Source organism: Elgaria multicarinata, chromosome 1, assembly GCF_023053635.1.
Source record: "Elgaria multicarinata webbii isolate HBS135686 ecotype San Diego chromosome 1, rElgMul1.1.pri, whole genome shotgun sequence".
Lineage (NCBI taxonomy): Eukaryota > Metazoa > Chordata > Lepidosauria > Squamata > Anguidae > Elgaria > Elgaria multicarinata.
The window spans coordinates 154,338,702-154,357,349 of record NC_086171.1 but is presented as its reverse complement, the minus strand read 5'-3'; the positions used below and the strand labels follow the sequence as shown (position 1 = coordinate 154,357,349).

Below are 18,648 nucleotides of genomic sequence, written 5' to 3'. Positions count from 1 at the left end.
AGTTGAAAAGCTGGATGTTCCTTAAAGTAACTTTTAAAATGGCTGTGGCAGTAACATTGTTTGCATTAGAGCCAATCTGCATTATGAACATCATAGAAGATGAAGAACTAAATCCATCAAAAAGTTCCACATGGTGCTGTTGATCTTGGTATTTCTGTTGTTAGTTCAGTTTGTTCTTTGGTGGTATCTCTGTTACAATAAAACAAAATGGAAGCTCACTAATGATATTGAAGAAAGTTTAGCATTCTTCAATATCATTAGTACAATTTGATTAGGGGTGAGTAAATGGGCAGGGGGAGTTGCTTTTGATCTGATGGGACAGTAGGACTACTGAAGCCTCTAAATACAACTTAAAATACTGGCTTCATGTTGATAACAGTAAATGCTTTATGCTGCCAAGCAAACCGGGAAGTAGTGCTTATCCGTGGTAGATCAGTACCCCCTTGGCTCTCTCTGCATCTTCAAAGCTTTGTGAAATGCACAATATTAAGATTCAGGGAGACAAAAGATATATAAACTTAGTTTATGTATTTCAGCTTCGTTCAGTTGACGGGCATGCTGTATGGAGAGCTTCAGGCTCTATGGTAGTATTTGGCTTTGCTTCAAAATATGTCATTTTGAGAGAAGAGCAATAGGAGTGTGCATTGGCTTTTAAATTACACTGCAAGGGTAGATGATGAACAGTAAAAGTAGTGCTTGCTTGTTCCCCTGTATCACCCAAGGCATTTTTATTAACAAATACTCAGCTCAATATTCACTTCCAGAGCAGTGCTGATCTGGGACAATCTTAACTCACTAATTACTAAAGTGTGCAAATAGCAAAGGTACTCAAGTCAGCCTAAATGCTGAAGTAATGACATTGCAGTTTCTATAATATCCCTGCAAACTTGCATTACTTCTGATCAGTCTGGCACATTGTAAATGCAGTTTCAAATGTTTGCAAACCTATGCTAATCGGTATCCCCTCTGGTCAGCTGATGAGCTGAAAGCAAAAGAGCTAAGCAGTCTTCTAACTTAGTTCCAACTTTCTTCAGCTTCTTTCAGAATGTCTTCAGGAAAGGCTTACATTGGGAAACCAGCCCCAGACTTCCAGGCTACAGCTGTAATGCCTGATGGGCAATTCAAAGATATCAAACTTTCCAACTACAAAGGTAAGTCCAACACAGCACACTGGAATTGTGTGGGTGAGGTATTAATAAAAGTGTAGTATAACATTATACTTTAAAATCATTATCTATGACTCTGAAATGTTAGTTCTGTGTTAAGGATAAGAAAGCAGTTTTGCAAAATGCAATCTCCGGTACGCTATGGTAAGTTAGCTGCAGTTTATCTCATGAATGGCCTGTGGCAAAATGTAAGAAATTCAAAGACATAGAACAGTGGCCTAAAATGGATTGGTTCAGACCAATGTTTCACTTCTAGAAGGCTGGCAGTCTACAAAAGCAGCATATTAGTAGTAATGAAAACAAATCCCCAGAGGTTCCTATCCCACCTGCTTGCAGAAATCTATATTGGTAATTAGTGACTTAGAAGAACCAGCCTCTTTGTCCGGTTACCTAGACATGATGTCTGTTTGCTGTAAACAGTTAGTATTGATTTACAAGCCTAATCAATCAATGCTAGAAATGTGAAAACCCGGAAAAATTCAGAAAAAAATTGGTTTTTTTCCATTTCCCTCCCGGAAGCCTTTTTTGGTTTCACCCCTTAAAAATTGGGGAAATGAAGAAAAAAATGGATTACAGGATGTTTTATTTTACCATGATGAATAAAAAGTTTAAGAGAAGGTGTTCAGATATTTACTTCTCCAAATGATTTCTAAAAACTGTACAGTATCAGATTATTACAATTTCTGTGCACCAAGGGCAAACAAGTCCTTGGTTGCAAACAGACTACAACTTTCAAATGCAAAAGCAAGATGTGTTTCTGCCTCTAGGGGGCACCCATCCCCATAAAAAACTGAGAAAGTGGGGAACAAAGTACAAGAAAAAAGAGTCTTGGGGAATAAAGAGTTTCCCTCTAGTCATTTCTGGTCTAGTCAAAAGTCCTAACTTTTAATAAAGCTACGATCTGCCCCTTGCTTTAACACCCATTGGCTTGGGAGGCACTTCATTTGCACACTGCCTAACAGGCTTAAACTCTCATAATGATCTAGTTTGGCTGGGAATTATGGGAGTTGTAGTCCAAGACATCTGAAGGGCTCCAAGTTTGGGAAGGCTGCATAGCATCCAGGAAGGAATTTGCAGGGTACCCTTCCCACATTGCCTGATAATCTCTGCCACCACAATCAGTCCTTGATTCCTTCAACTTTTCAAAACAACTGGTCTCCTTTACGTAAACTCACATGTGTGACACTTTCCCTTCAGCCCTCCCCACCTTACTCTTTAAGTCTTTGGCTCCTCCTTGCTCCAACCTTGTATTTCATTCCACTTGGCAATTTCAGTACCAAGCACCACTGATCCAATCCACACATCACCACTTTGTACTCAACTTTAGTGAGCTGGAGGAGAACAGTGCTAGGTGATAAGGTACCTCTGTTCCTCTTCGTTCACACCATTGAAGCTTGCAGAAGACCATAGCAATAAGGTACAGTTCACACCCTTGAGATACTACTGAAATACAGAGGGAAATGCAGCAAATGACTTTCTGCACCCTGCCAGTGGAGGACATCCTGGGCAGTGTGGAAGTAGGGAAGGTGTTCCCAAGGTGCTAGTGGGACTTGATGGCCCATGGTCTGTATTGGACACAGCCAGTTCTCCATCATTGGAATAGCCAATGAATCTTGCACTAAAGGGCAGTATCCAATAGTAGTCCTACGTAGACTAGGCCCATTCACTTCAGTGGGTCTATTCTGTGTAGGACTACTACTGGCTACTGCCAAAGTATTTACTTTAGAAGATTTCTCTTTCAGCTTTCTTCTTTAAAAACAATGATATGGCTAACAACCCAAACCTAGACTATCAAAATAACTTTTACGTGTTCTAGTTAAGTTACTTTAAATGTAGCCAGGAAGATATAAAAAATCTGGAGTAACCATCTGAATTAAATGCCTGCTGGAATTAAAGTCTTTAGCAGGTGGTGGAAGGACAATAAAGAAGCCAGGTGCTTCTCCTGGGCCAAGGAGTTCTGCAGTCTTTGGCAAAGCCATGGGGAATTGTGTATTCTCACCAGATATCCAAAAGAGCCTTCCCAGGTGAATTCAGTAGATCGGCAGAATTACACAGGAGGTGGTAGTCCTTGAAGTTATCCTGGCCTTAAATGGTTCAGGGCCTCAACGCTGATAACCAGCATCTTGAATTGAGCCTGGAAACAGATTAGTAGGCAGTGCACCTGATGTGCCAAACGAGTATTGGGTTGTTTAGGCCCATATGCTTGTGAATGCCTAGTACTTCATAAAAGTATCACAACTGCTTAAGGAGCACCCAAATCTATGTGCTGATGGCATTTATTTGGAAGAACCAATCATAGCACAGGTGTCCTTAGCTGCACCGTATGTCACTTTTGCCAGTTTGGTGGTTGGTAGCTTTATTTGCATCTGCTCTTTTGTATATTTGGGGATTGAGTCAAGGCGGGAAACAGGATGCCATAAAGCAGGTACCATTAATGTTTGGATTCAGGAATTTGGGACTTTGTGAAATCTCATTGTAATGGCTTTAAAAATGGTTGTGAAAGGAACCTCTTTACGCAAGAGACTTAACTCCTTAATTTTTTTTCTAGGGAAATACATTGTGTTCTTCTTCTATCCACTTGACTTCACCTTTGTCTGCCCCACTGAAATCATTTCATTCAGTGACCGGTCTGATGAGTTTAGAAAAATCAACTGTGAAGTGATTGGTGCTTCTGTTGACTCTCACTTCTGTCATCTTGCCTGGTAAGGATGTTTAGGCCTCAGGCTGTAGGGTTGCAGCCTGAGCTGTAAGCCTCTTGTGGGTGAAAGGAGCTGCTGCTATCAAGAGATGGCATTGGCATCTCTTACCTTATTTGTAACCTAGCCCCAAGCTTGTGCGCAAGAGGGATGAAACACGACTGCTGCTTACAAATTAGTTCTTATTACACCTGATTGAAGGAAACCAGCTGTTTCCAGCTGTTGGATATCTAGCCTTTACAGTGTTGTCTGTGTGGAACTTTAAGTCCCCGAAGTCAAGTAGTTTGGGCTGTAACTTTAGACCTGATGGAGCAGGTTCTGCATGATCCTGTCTCATTGTTGCTCTTGTAATACCAGTAAGAAGGAACCATATGGGTTTGTACGGCTGGTAGTGTGGGTGTTTGTATGAATTTTCCAAATTCATCTGCCAAATGGATCCTCGAATCAATATAAACTGCATAAAACAATAAAACACTACTGACCAGCCAGACTGTCTGGATTGAGCCTCAGTTTGTTCATCTGCATCCAGTCCTTCACTGCATCCAGGGAACTGTTGAGGACTTCCTTGGCATCATTTGAAAAAGATGGAGCTGGGTACCATCGGTATAATGAGATCCGGCCCCAGAAATCTTGATGACCTCCATCAGCATTGTGTGAAAAGCACAAAGAACAAAACAGAGCCCTGAGGAATGCCATAAGCCAGCCTTCCTCAACCTGATATTCTCCAGATGTTCCCCAATTTGGCACCATCCAGTCAGCATGGCCATTGGAATTATGGGCATTGTGGTCCCAACACATCTGGAGGGTGCCAGATCAGTTAAGCCTGTGATAGGCCAATGTGCGAAGGAGTAGTCCCCCAGCACTACCTCCTGGAGCATTCAGCCAACTAGGACCAGAACCGCTGCAAAATGGTCTCCCTGAGTCCCATAGTAGCTGAGTACTCCAGAAGGATACCATGGCTGATGGTATCACATTCTGCTGAAAGATTCAGCAGAATAAACAAGGGACATACTCTTCCTGTCTAGTTCCTGGCATAGGCCCTCTACCAAGGCTCTTTTCATCCCCAAACTAGGCCTGAAATCAAATTGGAAAGGATCCAGATGACTTCATCTAGGAACGTCTGAACTTGCCCTGCGACCACATACCCTAGGATCTTACTCTGAAAGGAAGATTAGAAACTAGCCAATAATTATCTAAGATGGTGGAAGCCAATAAAGGCTTCTTCAGAAAAGGTCTTATCACTGCTTCAAGAGCCCACTGATGACTTACGTTTTTGCTGATAAAAATCACTTTCATTCATTTTGACAGGCTTCACATTGAGAACAGACTCTGGTGATATGATTGAGGCAGCTGTTTGCCCAATTGTGATGGATGAGTTCCATTTTTTTTTCAGCCTGAGGATCTAGAATATAATATCTTAAGCATCTAATAGTTCTGCTAGATGACACTGTGTTGACACAGTGGAGGCAAAGAAGACTTGCTCACTGCCTTCACCACCACAGAACATGTTCTAACATGGGCACTAACCTGCGCTTGATTACATTTGCCCTGTATTCTTCTCCACCTTTGCTCTTGTCATCTGCCTAGGCACTTTGTTGTCCAAAGCTCCTCAGAAAACTAGGAACCTGGTTTCTGCACCCAATCAAATTACACATAAGAGCAGTCGTGTCTACAGCCCAGGCCGTCTCTCCATTGTACAGATCAACTAGGGCTTTGACAGGATTGCCAGCTCTTCTGGCTGGAAAATCACTGAGAGTGTTTAGGAATATATCAGGATCTATTAGTCTCTGAGGGTGGATCAATTTCACAGGTTCTCCCCCTATTCCCTGCAGAAGTTAAAAAGTCCAGCAAATCTAAACCCCATTAAGTAATAATCTGTCCAGGATGACAGGGTATTTCTCACAAATTCCTTTCATCTTGACTAGCAAAGCTAGATCAGGGAGACGATGGTTGTCCTGAATTCCTGAGATACTTCTAATGAGGGGGCCTCAATGTGGATGCTGGAATTCTGCAATGCGATCAGTTTGGGGGAATCAACACCACCTCTACCAGCTTAAGCAGGGAGACTGTTGGGCAGCAGGGTGTGTGGTACACCAGCAGAATCCCTATCCTGGCTCATTGCCCTGTTGCCAGGTGCATACCCACATCTTGAAAACTGCCGGACCGGGTCCCTCTGTACGGGGATGAATTTATGATAAGATAGCTGTGATTCCACCTTCCCGCCCACTGGACCCTGCCTACTGCTGCACTCAAAAATTTTGTGGGTGCAGTTCGGGCACATTGACCCCTCTATCTTTGCTCAGCAAAGATCTACCAGATCAACATCATTCATCCAGGATCAAATCCTGGATCACAAAGCTCTTTGTAGTTTCTGAACTTGGATATTGTAGGACTGGACCACTGGGAAGCTGCTGCCACACACCCCGGTAACATAAACTGGGACTTAGTAAGCTGCTAAAGAATTCCAAGCTAGTCCATGAGGTTAGAGAGGGTTGTCTTGGGTTACTTCCTCTCCTGCAGTCTTAAAGGCCACTGAATAGCTTCTGTGTAATTACAGACTTGGGGCCAGGGGGTGGGGTTGAATCTTCTCCTTTGGCATATATTGTGCTGACATTGAAACTCGTAATTGTGCAAAAGGACAAGGTATTTCAAAATGTTATCGTGGCTCTTCCTTGAAATCCTAAAAAACTGGACTGTTCTCTTAATTGCCTTTCCTCTTGTTACAGGATAAACACACCTAAAAAACAGGGAGGGCTGGGCAGCATGCAGATTCCCTTGGTGTCTGACACAAACCGTGCAATTGCTAAAGAGTACGGAGTACTAAAAGAAGATGAAGGCATTTCTTACAGGTAAGAGACTGCACCCTACAGAGCATTACATAAGCTTTGACTCTTTGAAAAAGCTAACCTGGAGGGAGAGAGGCCATGGAGAATAACAAGGTAACACAAGTTCAAGACAGCATGTACTGCTGACTTGCCTTGTTAGTACTACTACTTTTTTGCCTTACTAATGTATTAAGAGACAGGAACCTTAGATTCATGCATGCCAACATTAAAATCACTCCACTGGCTGCCAATTAGTTTCTGGGCAAAGTACAAAGTGTTGGTCATTACCTTTAAAGCCCTAAATGGTTTGGGTCCAGGTTACCTGCGGGATCGCCTTCTCCCATATAGTCTGCCCCGCACACTCAGGTCCTCTGGGGTGAACTTACTTCAGTCAGCTAAAACTAGGCTGACATCAGCTTCCCAGAGGACCTTTTCTTCTGTTGCCCCAGATTGTGGAATGGCCTGCTGGAGGAGATTCGTAAAATTAACTCTGTGTGATTTTAAGGCAGCTTTAAAGACTAGCCATTTCCGGCAGGCCTATCCAGATCAATGTAAAATCAAGAATTTTTAAGATGTATTGATTCCTGTTCTAATGTTGTTCCCCGTCTCGATCCAAAGGGAGAGGTGGGTAAGAAATAAATAGATGATGATGATGATGCCTTTTTACTGGGGAAAAAAGGAAATGTGTAACTATACAAGGTTACTTTGTCTGGCATCTTCCCAAATCCGCTATCCATACCTGGATTGGCAGGGATACAGCAAATGCTCAGGGAGATGCTGGTTATAGGTAAGCCCAGTGTTACACAAATGAATATGTTGTTTTCTGCCTGGACAAGGGCATGCATTTTCCCCATTCTCTATCCTTTCTCACACCAGATAGGTGTAGCATAGTGGCTAAGACTGAGTTATGAATTGGGACGTCCTTGGATCAAATCTCTCTACTATGAATTCGCACTCAGTGACCCTAAGCAAGTCAAAAGCTTTCCTTCTAGTAGGGGGACTCCAGAAAAACTAGGGCAATAAAGGGGCGGCAATTCATTATTAGGAGAACAAGAGTTTTGCTGTGCACTCACTACAAAATTGCTGCAGCTGAAAGATGAGTAGTAAAGAGCAAGAAATATTTTGGGAGAGTGTTCACTATTCAATGTCACCATGCTTCTAGTCTGAATTCTGATCTTGAGTAACACATTTATTGCAGAGTTTTAATTTTGGCACCAATTGGAGCTAAACCTCTTCCTTCAAAAAAAGACCATTGAATTAGTCAATTGTCAGTACATCCTGAACATTGAAACTAGAGGTGTGTTGGGGTGTGAATGCTGAAGAGGACACATGCTCCATTACAGAACGTTTTGTAATATTTTCTGGTAGAATTGCAAATGAGACTTCACACACAGCTTTGTTTTAATTGGTTTTGAGGATAGAAGTGGTTCACCATCTGCAGAACATTGGTATTGATGTTATCAGAAGAACTTAAATAGTATAAACCTGGTATTGAATGCTCGCTTGTGGTTTTGGAGTTTCATATTCTCTTAGCAGATGTTTAAATAGTTTTGTTCGTAACTTGTACTGTTTCTTCTTAAGGGGCCTCTTTATCATTGATGATAAGGGGATCTTGCGCCAGATCACAATAAATGATCTCCCTGTTGGCCGCTCAGTTGATGAAACACTCCGGCTAGTTCAGGCTTTTCAGTTTACAGACAAACATGGAGAAGGTAAGATTGTTGTAGTTCATACTTGGCTGGTCTATGTTAGAGTAATTTTCTTCAAGGAAAGGAAGGCTTTGGTTAACTGTAGAAGCTGTTAAAAATAGTTGTGGTATGTCTTGTCTACAAAACAGGAAACACTGTATTTTCCAGAATAAGACTGTAGTTCTCTACAGTGTTCTATAGATAAAACGCCAGTTCCTGAATACAATGTCTGTGGCACTTCAATAGCTAATAAATGTCCAGGCAAGATTAGGTCCATAGAATTAAGTTTGGGCTCCTCGTGAAACAAAAATGGGGCTAGGAAGCCTTTCTTCAACAGAAGGATAAAGCCTTCTCTGTCCGTCCACTCACACACACACCCAGCAGCATGGCCTGGCTTCCTTCCCTATTCCCATAAGTCCTGGACTGGATAAAGCAATGTGCCTTCTTCACCTCAGCCTTTCCTTGAGTCAGAGAAGCAGAGCTGTGCCAGCAAGGTGTTCTCATTCCCATGTGTGGCTATTAACAACTTGCACTCTCAATCTAGAACCCCGCAATTGCATGTATACATCAAAATGGCCCCTTTGTGCTCTAAGTGGAGCAAGATGGGATGGCTGCTACTCTGTCAATAAGCAGCCTTAGGGTGCAATCCTGTGCATGTTTAGACAGAAAAAATGTCCTACAATTCCCAGCATACCCCACCCTGCTGGGAGTTGTAGGGCTTTCTTCTGTCTAAACGTGCATAGGATTGTGCCCATGGGATATATTCTTCTTACTGCCTTCCGTCCATTTTCTCCTTCCTCTTCATTGCTTGCTTTCACTAATACACCAGTCTGCTGCCTAAGTTTTCCTTCCTCAAGCATTTCTTACTTGCACTTTCTGCTTCTTTGTTCAGCTTCCCACTTCGTCCTTACACTATAATTCTATTTCCTCTTCTCCCGCCTTTTCCCCCTGGAGGCAATCCAGGCACAAATTTATTCATTTATTTATTTATTACATTTTTATACCGCCCAATAGCCGAAGCTCTCTGGGCGGTCCACAAAAATTAAAACCATAATAAAACAACCAACATGTTAAAAGCACAAAATACTGAGAGAATAAAAAGGTCTTCAGCTGGCGACGAAAGCAGTACAGTGTAGGCGCCAGGCGGACTTCTCTGGCGACAAGATTGGTATGCTGTGTGGGCATTAGGCCTTCTAGTGTTGCCAGAAAGAGTGTCCTAACTATGAAAGCATTCTGGTTATGGTGAAATAGATGAAATAATGATTAATTTATTGTGTCACCTTTTAGGAAGTCTAGCTATGAATGTAATTACTTTTTCATGCTCTGTTCAACCTATATTCCTGAGTAAATAAAACACAACATTATTATTTCAGTGTGTCCTGCTGGCTGGCAACCAGGAACCGACACCATCAAGCCTGATGTTAAGCAGAGCAGAGAGTACTTCTCCAAGCAGAAATAAATATCCTGTGTGTCATGTTTTGAACAAGAAATATATTTCTGTAACCTGTATAAGAGTAAAAGCAGAACTGTATTTGCCATTCTCTTGTTTAAAGAGTAACCATTTTGTGAGCCAATTGGTTTATGGCTGCAATTTATAAGCCGTTTATTCTGGAGCGGTCCAGTTGACTTTAGTAAGATGGCTTTGGAGTAAATCGATTGAAACCTATTAGCTGTAGCTATGTGTTGACCAATTCTGTTGATCTGAACCAGACTAAAGAACTTACTCCTTATGCTCATGTTGGATAACTTAAGGACCAATGCCAGTAAGTGATTGGCTTGCTGATGCATGTATTACACATGTTTGTTTTGGTATTTTGTACTGTCATTAAACTTGTGCAAAAAATAATAATGAAACGGTGTGTGTCAAATGCATTGTGTGTTCTCAGAATGGGAGAAATGTGCAACAGCTCTATTCCTGATGGGAAGTCTTAGCTGAGGTACCCCTTCTTGCCACAGGAGGGAGGCAGCACTTTATAGCAGAGTATGTGATGGGATTCTCAATATCTACATAACTGAAAGCTCTCCGCCCCTCGCTGCCAAGACTGATCTTAATCCTGTTTCCCCTTTTAGCCATATAGCAAATACCACAGCCTTCAACCTAACAACTCAGACATGTAGTCCAGTATACAAAATGTGAGCTCCAGGCCCAAAGTCATCTTCTGATCTCAGTCCTTTTCATAGTCCCAGCAGCTCTCCTATCAATAGTGGTCTTCTGCCTATGTCTACTTTTTACAGTAATTGCCTGCAGTGAGTGGAATATTCTCATTTAGACAGTATTTCAAAGAGGACAGCAGGTATGAGTGGGGGGTCCAAATTTCCTTCCCAGAAGTATGAGAACAAAAGACATCACACACATGACAGATTAGAAGCACAGTTCCTGCCAAGCGCCAGAAAAAGCATCCCCCAAAATGCTTGATTGCCTAGACGCTCACTCCTGTTTCATTACCCTGACCTCAACCACAAGCAAAGCAGCCTTAGGGACTTGAGTATTCCAGCAGGGTGCTTTCATTGAGGACTGGTAGCAATCAGGGCTGCTGTGGATGAAATACTATGGCAGAAGCATGTATTTAAAACAAGTGTGGGAAACTGAGGAAAGTTTAAGGCTCTAGAACAGTGAATGGAATGGTGCATTGACTTGGATGTTAAGTTTGTGGACATCTTTAGCCTCAGCCGGATGACCTTGAGAATCGTGTGGTAGCCTAATCTGCAATTTAGGGTGTCCTTTGAGAAATGGACAGTATTTGTGATTTTCTTTTGCGATGGCTTAAATTGCAACAACTACTAACTAGTTTAGGATTACAAAACAATACACCAATTGAGTCCACAATGTGGCACAGTGCCTAATACTAAGCAAAGAGTCCTGAGAGATGCTTCTGTCCTGATTTTTTAGCATATCTGGTGAAAACAAAGGGGGCAGGTGTCTTTATTTTCTAAAGTAGCAGTGTATTAGGATATCAGCAGACAGCCTTGTGTATGTGCCTTGTGGAGAAAAATTGTTTCTGGGGGCTAGGTAAAGGGTTAAATAGTTGAAATGACCCCAGTCCTATCTAATTGCACATTCTGTGTCTTGTTCAGTTTGACCCTGAAAAGAAACTGAACCCCATTGTATCATTTATGCATTGTGAGAGACAGATGTCAGATATTGCTGGGGCTTTCTCTTTAATAGCTTTTGAAGTATTGTAATCCAAGTTCAAGATGCCTCCTCCCAAGAAAAAGCTGAGGAAATGCTGAGGATGTACAGTTGTCCTAAAACACTGAATAAACTCAAGACCCCTTTGACAAGTAAAAGGAAGCAAACTTCTACAAATCTGATGCAGAATTGCTAAATGCTAGGATATTGAATGAAAAACCAAACATTTAGTGTTTCCCATTGCCACTAACACTATATCCTATCACTCAACCCTTCTTGAAAATGTAGGTGACAGAACATCTGACTGGGTTCAGATAATCATGAGGGCAAAAGAAGTCATTGTGGCTTCTTCCACACCCCTGCAATCACAATTTGCATAGTTATACCCACAATACAGCATGGGTTGCCATGCCCAAACCTGGTGCAGTGAGTGGCGTGGCTGGATTCTTATCCTCCCCACAACTCATGTCTTCTAGTAGGCATTGTGGTATTGGTAAGAAGCCACCCACGCCACACCTGCTTCAAAAAAAAACAGCAACCTGCACTGCATCATGGTTGCATGCATGGCTTAGGTGCTTCTTTTGCCCCTGCAATCACTGAATGCAGTTGTGTGTTTACTTGAACACTCCCTGTTTATGTTGAAATTCTCAGGTTGGAAATTTCATCAGTTCAGTTATTTGATTAAGGGTGTAATTTTATTCCTGCTTAGACAGAAAGAAGCCCTACAACTCCTAACATTCCTCAGACAGCATGACTGCATGAGGCATGCTGGGAGATGTAGGACTGTTTTCTGGGGGAAATCCAGCAATGTTTCTAGGGCTTCATCTTCTGAAGTCTTTGTGGATTTACAATAGGCACAATATATATGTGCTCTTCCATTTATCCTGGTTCCTTTGTGGGTAAATTCCATATGTTTCATTTATACAGCCAGTAGATGGCGCTGCAAGATTTCTAAAATAAAACGATTCCTCTTTGGTGATGGTGGGTGTGGCGTCACCCACATTTCTACTCCCTTAGGTATGTCTAAGTGAGTATGTTTAGACTAGAGTGTGGAATGTTGGCCTGAGTGGGTGTGGCTGGTGATGCTGTGGAAAGGTGGGGGGAGGAGTATATATATGAGGGAGCTGAGTGGTTTGTGGTGTTTGGTTGGTGATGGGATTTAGAGGGTAGATGTGTTTAGCTCTGTGATTTCTTGTCAGGAGTTGTGTGAGGAGTAAGTGAAAATAAGATCATAAGGACTAAGGATTGTTATTATTAGATTTGTTTTTACTAGTATTCTTAAGAATAGGCAGGAGTTGAATAGAATTTGAAGGAACTAAGAACTGTAAACTACAATAAACATTTTCTTTATTTTGCAACCATAAAACCACATGTCAGCTTGGCTGTGTCTCCTGCTCTATTAGTTCATAAATAAACGCTTTACATTAAACCTTCAGCCTGCTATATTCACAGAAAAGCCGTTTTCCAAATCTCCTTACCTTTTCCCTCTGCTATAAGGGAAAGGTTGTTTTGTTGTTTATTCGTTCAGTCGCTTCCGACTCTTTGTGACTTCATGGACCAGCACACGCCAGAGCTTTCTGTCGGCTGTTGCCACCCCTAGCTCCCCCAAGGTCAAGTCTGTCACCTCCAGAATATCATCCATCCATCTTGCCCTTGGTCGGCCCCTCTTCCTTTTGCCTTCCACTTTCCCTAGCATCAGCCTCTTCTCCAGGGTATCCTGTCTTCTCATTATGTGGCCAAAGTACTTCAGTTTTGCCTTTAATACCATTCCCTCAAGTGAGCAGTCTGGCTTTATTTCCTGGAGTATGGACTGGTTTGATCTTCTTGCAGTCCAAGGCACTCTCAGAATTTTCCTCCAACACCACAGTTCAAAAGCATCTACCTTCCTTCGCTCAGCTTTCTTTATGGTCCAGCTCTCGCAGCCATAGGTTACTACGGGGAATACCATTGCTTTAACTATGCGGACCTTTGTTGTCAGTGTGGTGTCTCTGCTCTTACCTATTTTATCAAGATTTGTCATTGCTCTCCTCCTAAGAAGTAAACGTTTTCTGATTTCCTGGCTGCAGTCAGCATCTGCAGTAATCTTTGCGCCCAGAAATACAAAGTCTGTCACTGCCTCCACGTTTTCTCCCTCTATTTGCCAGTTATCAATCAAGCTGGTTGCCATAATCTTGGGGTTTTTTGAGGTTTAACTGCAACCCAGCTTTTGCAGTTTCTTCTTTCACCTTTGTCATAAGGCTCCTCAGCTCCTCCTCGCTTTCAGCCATCAATGTGGTGTCATCTGCATATCTGAGATTGTTAATGTTTCTTCCTGCGATTTTAACGCCAGCCTTGGATTCGTCAAGCCCAGCACGTTGCACGATGTGTTCTGCATACAAGTTGAATAGGTAAGGTGAGAGTATACAACCCTGCCGTACTCCTTTCCCAATCTTAAACCAGTCCGTTGTTCCGTGGTCTGTTTTTACTGTTGCTACTTGTTCGTTATACAGATTCCTCAGGAGGCAGACAAGATGACTTGGTATCCCCATACCACCGAGAACTTGCCACAGTTTGTTATGATCCACACAGTCAAAGGCTTTAGAATAGTCAATAAAACAGAAATAGATGTTTTTCTGGAACTCCCTGGCTTTCTCCATTATCCAGCGGATATTGGCAATTTGGTCTCTAGTTCCTCTGCCTTTTCTAAACCCAGCTTGTACATCTGACAATTCTCACTCCATGAATTGCTGGAGTCTACCTTACAGGATCTTGAGCATTACTTTGCTGGCATGTGAAATAAGTGCCACTGTCCGATAGTTGGAACATTCTTTAGCGTTTCCCTTTTTTGGTATGGGGATACAAGTTGATTTTTTCCAGTCTGATGGCCATTCTTGTGTTTTCCAAATTTGCTGGCATATGGCATGCATCACCTTGACAGCATCATCTTGCAATATTTTAAACAGTTCAGCTGGGATACCGTCATCTCCTGCTGCCTTGTTATTAGCAATGCTTCTTAAGGCCCATTCAACCTCACTCTTCAGGATGTCTGGCTCTAATTCACTGACCACACCGTCTGAGCTATCCCCGATATTATTATCCTTCCTGGCAAAATTCTATCAGCTTATGTCCCACTTCATTTTGTTCTCCTAGACCATGCTTACCTGTAATTCCAGATGTCATTTGACTACCCACCTTAGCGTTCCAGTCTCCTGTAACGAAAATAACATCTCTTTCTGGTGTAATCCAGTAGGTGCTGCAGATTTTCATAGAACTGATCTACTTCTGCTTCTTCAGCATCTGTGGTTGGGACATATTTTTGGATCACTGTGATATTAAATGGCTTACCCTGAATTCGAATTGAGACCATTCTATCATTTTTTGGATTGTATCCAAGCACTGCTTTAGCCACTTTATTATTAATTATGAAGGCTACTCCATTTCTTCTGTGATCCTCTTGTCCACAGTAGTAGATCTGGTGGTGATCTGATGTGAAGTGGCCCATTCCAGTCCATTTCAGTTCACTGACACCCAATATATCTATATTTAATCTTGACATCTCACCAATAACCCTCACAATAACCCTGGCTCATTGATCTTACATTCCAGGTTCCTATGGTGTGTTGATCTTTAGAACATCGGATTCGTCATTCACCACCAGCACCGTCGGCCGCTAGCCGTCCTTTCGGCTTTGAGCTAGCTGTGTCATCACATCTGGGGCTAGTTGAACTTATCCTCTGTTCCTCCCCAGTAGCATTTTGACCATCTTCTGACCTGGGAGTCCCATCTTCCGATGGTATACCGACATATCTCTGGTTGTACTGATCCATTTAGTTTTCACGGCAAGAATACTGGGGTGGGTTGCTATTACCTTCCCCAGGGATCGTATAAAAGGTTATACTTTTCTTTTTACCCCTTCCTCAGGTATTTAAGTGGTAGTGCTTAGCATTAGGGAGGTGTGCGCGTCAAAGCCTTGTGTGTGAGGTGATGGTGTCGCAGTGGGTTTTATTTGTTATTGCATTTTCAGTGATTTTTAAAATGGTTGAATAAACCTAAAAAATGATGAGAGGCACTGGAGGTTCGTGGAACCATGAAAACCATGAACCTGTGAACTTCCATGGGTTAATCACGAGTGCATGATAAGTGCCTCATGTAAAAATGCTCTCTGTCTAAACATGCTAGGATTGCACCCTAAGCTATTTTGGGTGTAATGTCAGGTGGTCTTGTTAGCAATACCTGGCTAGGCATGCTTTACTCGCTCTGGGATACATATCCTTTGCCCAAAATTGTATGAGTAAGTCTAAACCCTGTGCCCACTGGCACTTAGTTGCATATATTTCCTCTTTGGGCATCTTAGTATATCTGACAAGTTACAACAATGTTTCTTTACATAGCATTGACTGAAGGTGATACCTACAACCATAACTCTTAGTATATCTAGTTTGTTTCTTTATGCAAGTATTTATAGGCTCCCTTTTATGACTGTCGAAAGGCAGATCAAGGAATAGGGATTCAGCTTGTGCTGGATGGGGTTACACTCCCCTTGAAGACATAGGTCTGCAGCTTGGGTGTACTTCTGGATTCAGCTCTGAGCCTGGTTGCTCAGGTTTCGGCGGTGGCCAGGAGTGCATTTGCACAGCTAAAGCTAGTGTGCCAGCTGCGCCCATTCCTAGAGATGTCGGACCTGGCCACGGTGACACATGCCTTAGTTACATCCCGATTGGATTACTGTAATGCGCTCTATGTGGGGCTGCCTTTAAAGAGTATTCGGAAACTCCAGCTGGTTCAAAGAGCTGCAGCTAGATTGTTGACTGGGGCTGGTTACAGGGAGCATACAACTCCCCTGTTAAAACAACTCCACTGGCTTCCAGCCTGTTTCCGGGCACAAGCCCTATATGGCTCAGGTCCAGATTATTCTCCCTTATGAGCCTGCCCGTGCTTTAAGATCTTCTGGAGAAGCCCTTCTTTCAGTCCCACCATCTTCACAGGCACGCTTGGTGGGAACATGGGAGAGGGCCTTCTCGGTGGTTGCTCCAGTGCTTTGGAACTCTCTTCCTGGGGAAGCTAGACTGGCTCCCTCCTTGATGGGTTTTCGAAAGCAGGCTAAAACTTGTTTGTTCCAGCAAGCCTTTGGAGAATAATCTGGCCCCCCACCCCCATGTATGTTAATGACTTATAATTTTGTTGTGTGTTTTTTAAACATATACACACACACACAATGTATGTTTTAAACTTTGTAAGGCTGCCTTGAGGCCCAGTATTGGGCAAAAGCCGGGATACAAATAAATATAATAATAATTTTATGACACAGTCCTTACAAAGCATCTTCGATAAAAACAAAACATAAAATGCACTAAAACAATCACAGTAAATAAAGCCAATGAAAACCTGTTTACCTGACGTTCTTCAGTAAAACTATAGTGCACCAAATATGACTTTGGATACTTCAGACTTCTTCCTGCATTTGATTGCATTTCCAAAGGAAGGAAAACTATCCTTAGTGAGGTAGCATTTTTAAGGGCTGTTGACTACAAACCCTGATATCTGCTATCCTCTCAAAGCCTATACAAAAGTTTTGTGCTGGTGTGTGCAGGTGGATACACAACTCTGGATTTGTGGCATAAAACTAGCACAAAACTTTGGCATAGGATTTGAGGGACTATGGTAATGTTGGTTTTGGGGTCTTCAATAGGACCCCAATGCCACTAGTAGGTTTGCCAATTACACACTTTGGCTGGTAGCACAAAACTTTGGTGTAACTTTACAGCATATATGACAATATTGGTTTCTTAGCTGTATTATCTAGGAACCCCAATTGGATCTGCCGGTCCACACGGTTATTTTTTTCTCTCCAACAAAAGAACCCCAGTGGTTTGCTAGCTGGAAGAGCTTTAGTTAGTTATTTAACAACAATTATTTTAATAGAAACTTAATTATCTCTAGTAACGAGGGTACTTTCTTTAGACCAGCACTTAAAACACATGCAAGATAGAAAGCTTACATATGTTCTACATGCTCAAAAATTATGGTTTTGTTTTTGAAACAAGCAAGATAGCCTGCTATCGTAGGAAAATATTTTTTTTCTAAATTATTGTAGGAAAACCTGATGGCTCTCAAAAGCCATCTTAGCCACAAAAGAATGGTGCCCAGCTTTGTGAAGCAGACGTGATGTGTGTGTGTATGTATGTGTATGAGAGAGTGTAAAACTCTCAAAGTATCTTATTTTACACACAACTGACGATGTCATACTATGATCTCTGCTACCACGAGGTGTCTGTGTTTTCTTGTAGGCTGGTGATGATTAAAGATGCTATTGGAAATATGGAATGAACAGGTGTGTGTGTTTTATTGTCGTATTTGCATATAACCAGAAAATGCTTCAGAAATCATTTCCATGTAGATCAGAAAAAGTCTCTTTAAAAGGAGTGGTTTTATACTTTGGAATTACATGCGAAAGCCCTTTCTTATACAAGAGATGGTGAAAGATTAACCAAATATACCCATTATTCTAAAGGGAATGACTCTTGTATTAGTTTTAGAAACTCTTGTGGACATGTTGCTTTTTTATTGCATCATCCATGTATTAAATATTACTGAGTATTATATAAAATCACAATCAGGGTAATTTCTTCCAGCTTAATACTTATATGTAAGTTGGAAATGTGTCAGACCATTTCCTAAAAATAAAAACCAGTCCCCTATAGCTCCTTTAGACATTTTCCTGCTGTTTTTGAAAATCTCGTGATAACAACATAATAGAACCCAGCTGAACTGGCACATGGGCTTCTTTTTTTATTCAACCAGAAAACAGGAAGAAAAAGCACTGCCTAGTACTGAAAGTAGGTTGGCTGGGGAAAGGACAAGGCTTATTCTTATTGGAGTACATTTACTATTTGCCTATTTAAAATCTAATGCATTTTTACGATTCAAACTGATGTACTACATCTCCTAAAGGGAAGACAGGCTCCAATGACCCAGTTTGCATGACACACCACACTCATCAGAGGTTGTTTAACACACAATGAACCGCAGTGTGTGCAGAAGACTTTTTTAATGTGCAACCCCTGAGCAGCCTCCAAGGGTTGGGCAAAGGTTAAACAACTCTCATATAACCCTAAGTTTGTTGTTGGGTTATGCAAGTTATATCCCGCCTTTTTTCCTCCAAGG

General features: G+C 42.0%; 1 protein-coding gene across 1 annotated transcript; it reads left to right on the top strand.

The window, feature by feature from the left end:
* The first annotated feature begins 1,034 nt into the window (after positions 1–1,034).
* PRDX1 (peroxiredoxin 1) lies at positions 1,035–10,220 on the top strand. Its single transcript, XM_063139784.1, has 5 exons — positions 1,035–1,151; positions 3,715–3,868; positions 6,589–6,711; positions 8,269–8,399; positions 9,749–10,220. Exons 1-5 carry the CDS (start codon positions 1,046–1,048, stop codon positions 9,832–9,834), a joined length of 600 nt encoding a protein of 199 aa, XP_062995854.1. The 5' UTR covers positions 1,035–1,045; the 3' UTR covers positions 9,835–10,220.
* Positions 10,221–18,648: the final 8,428 nt, after the last annotated feature.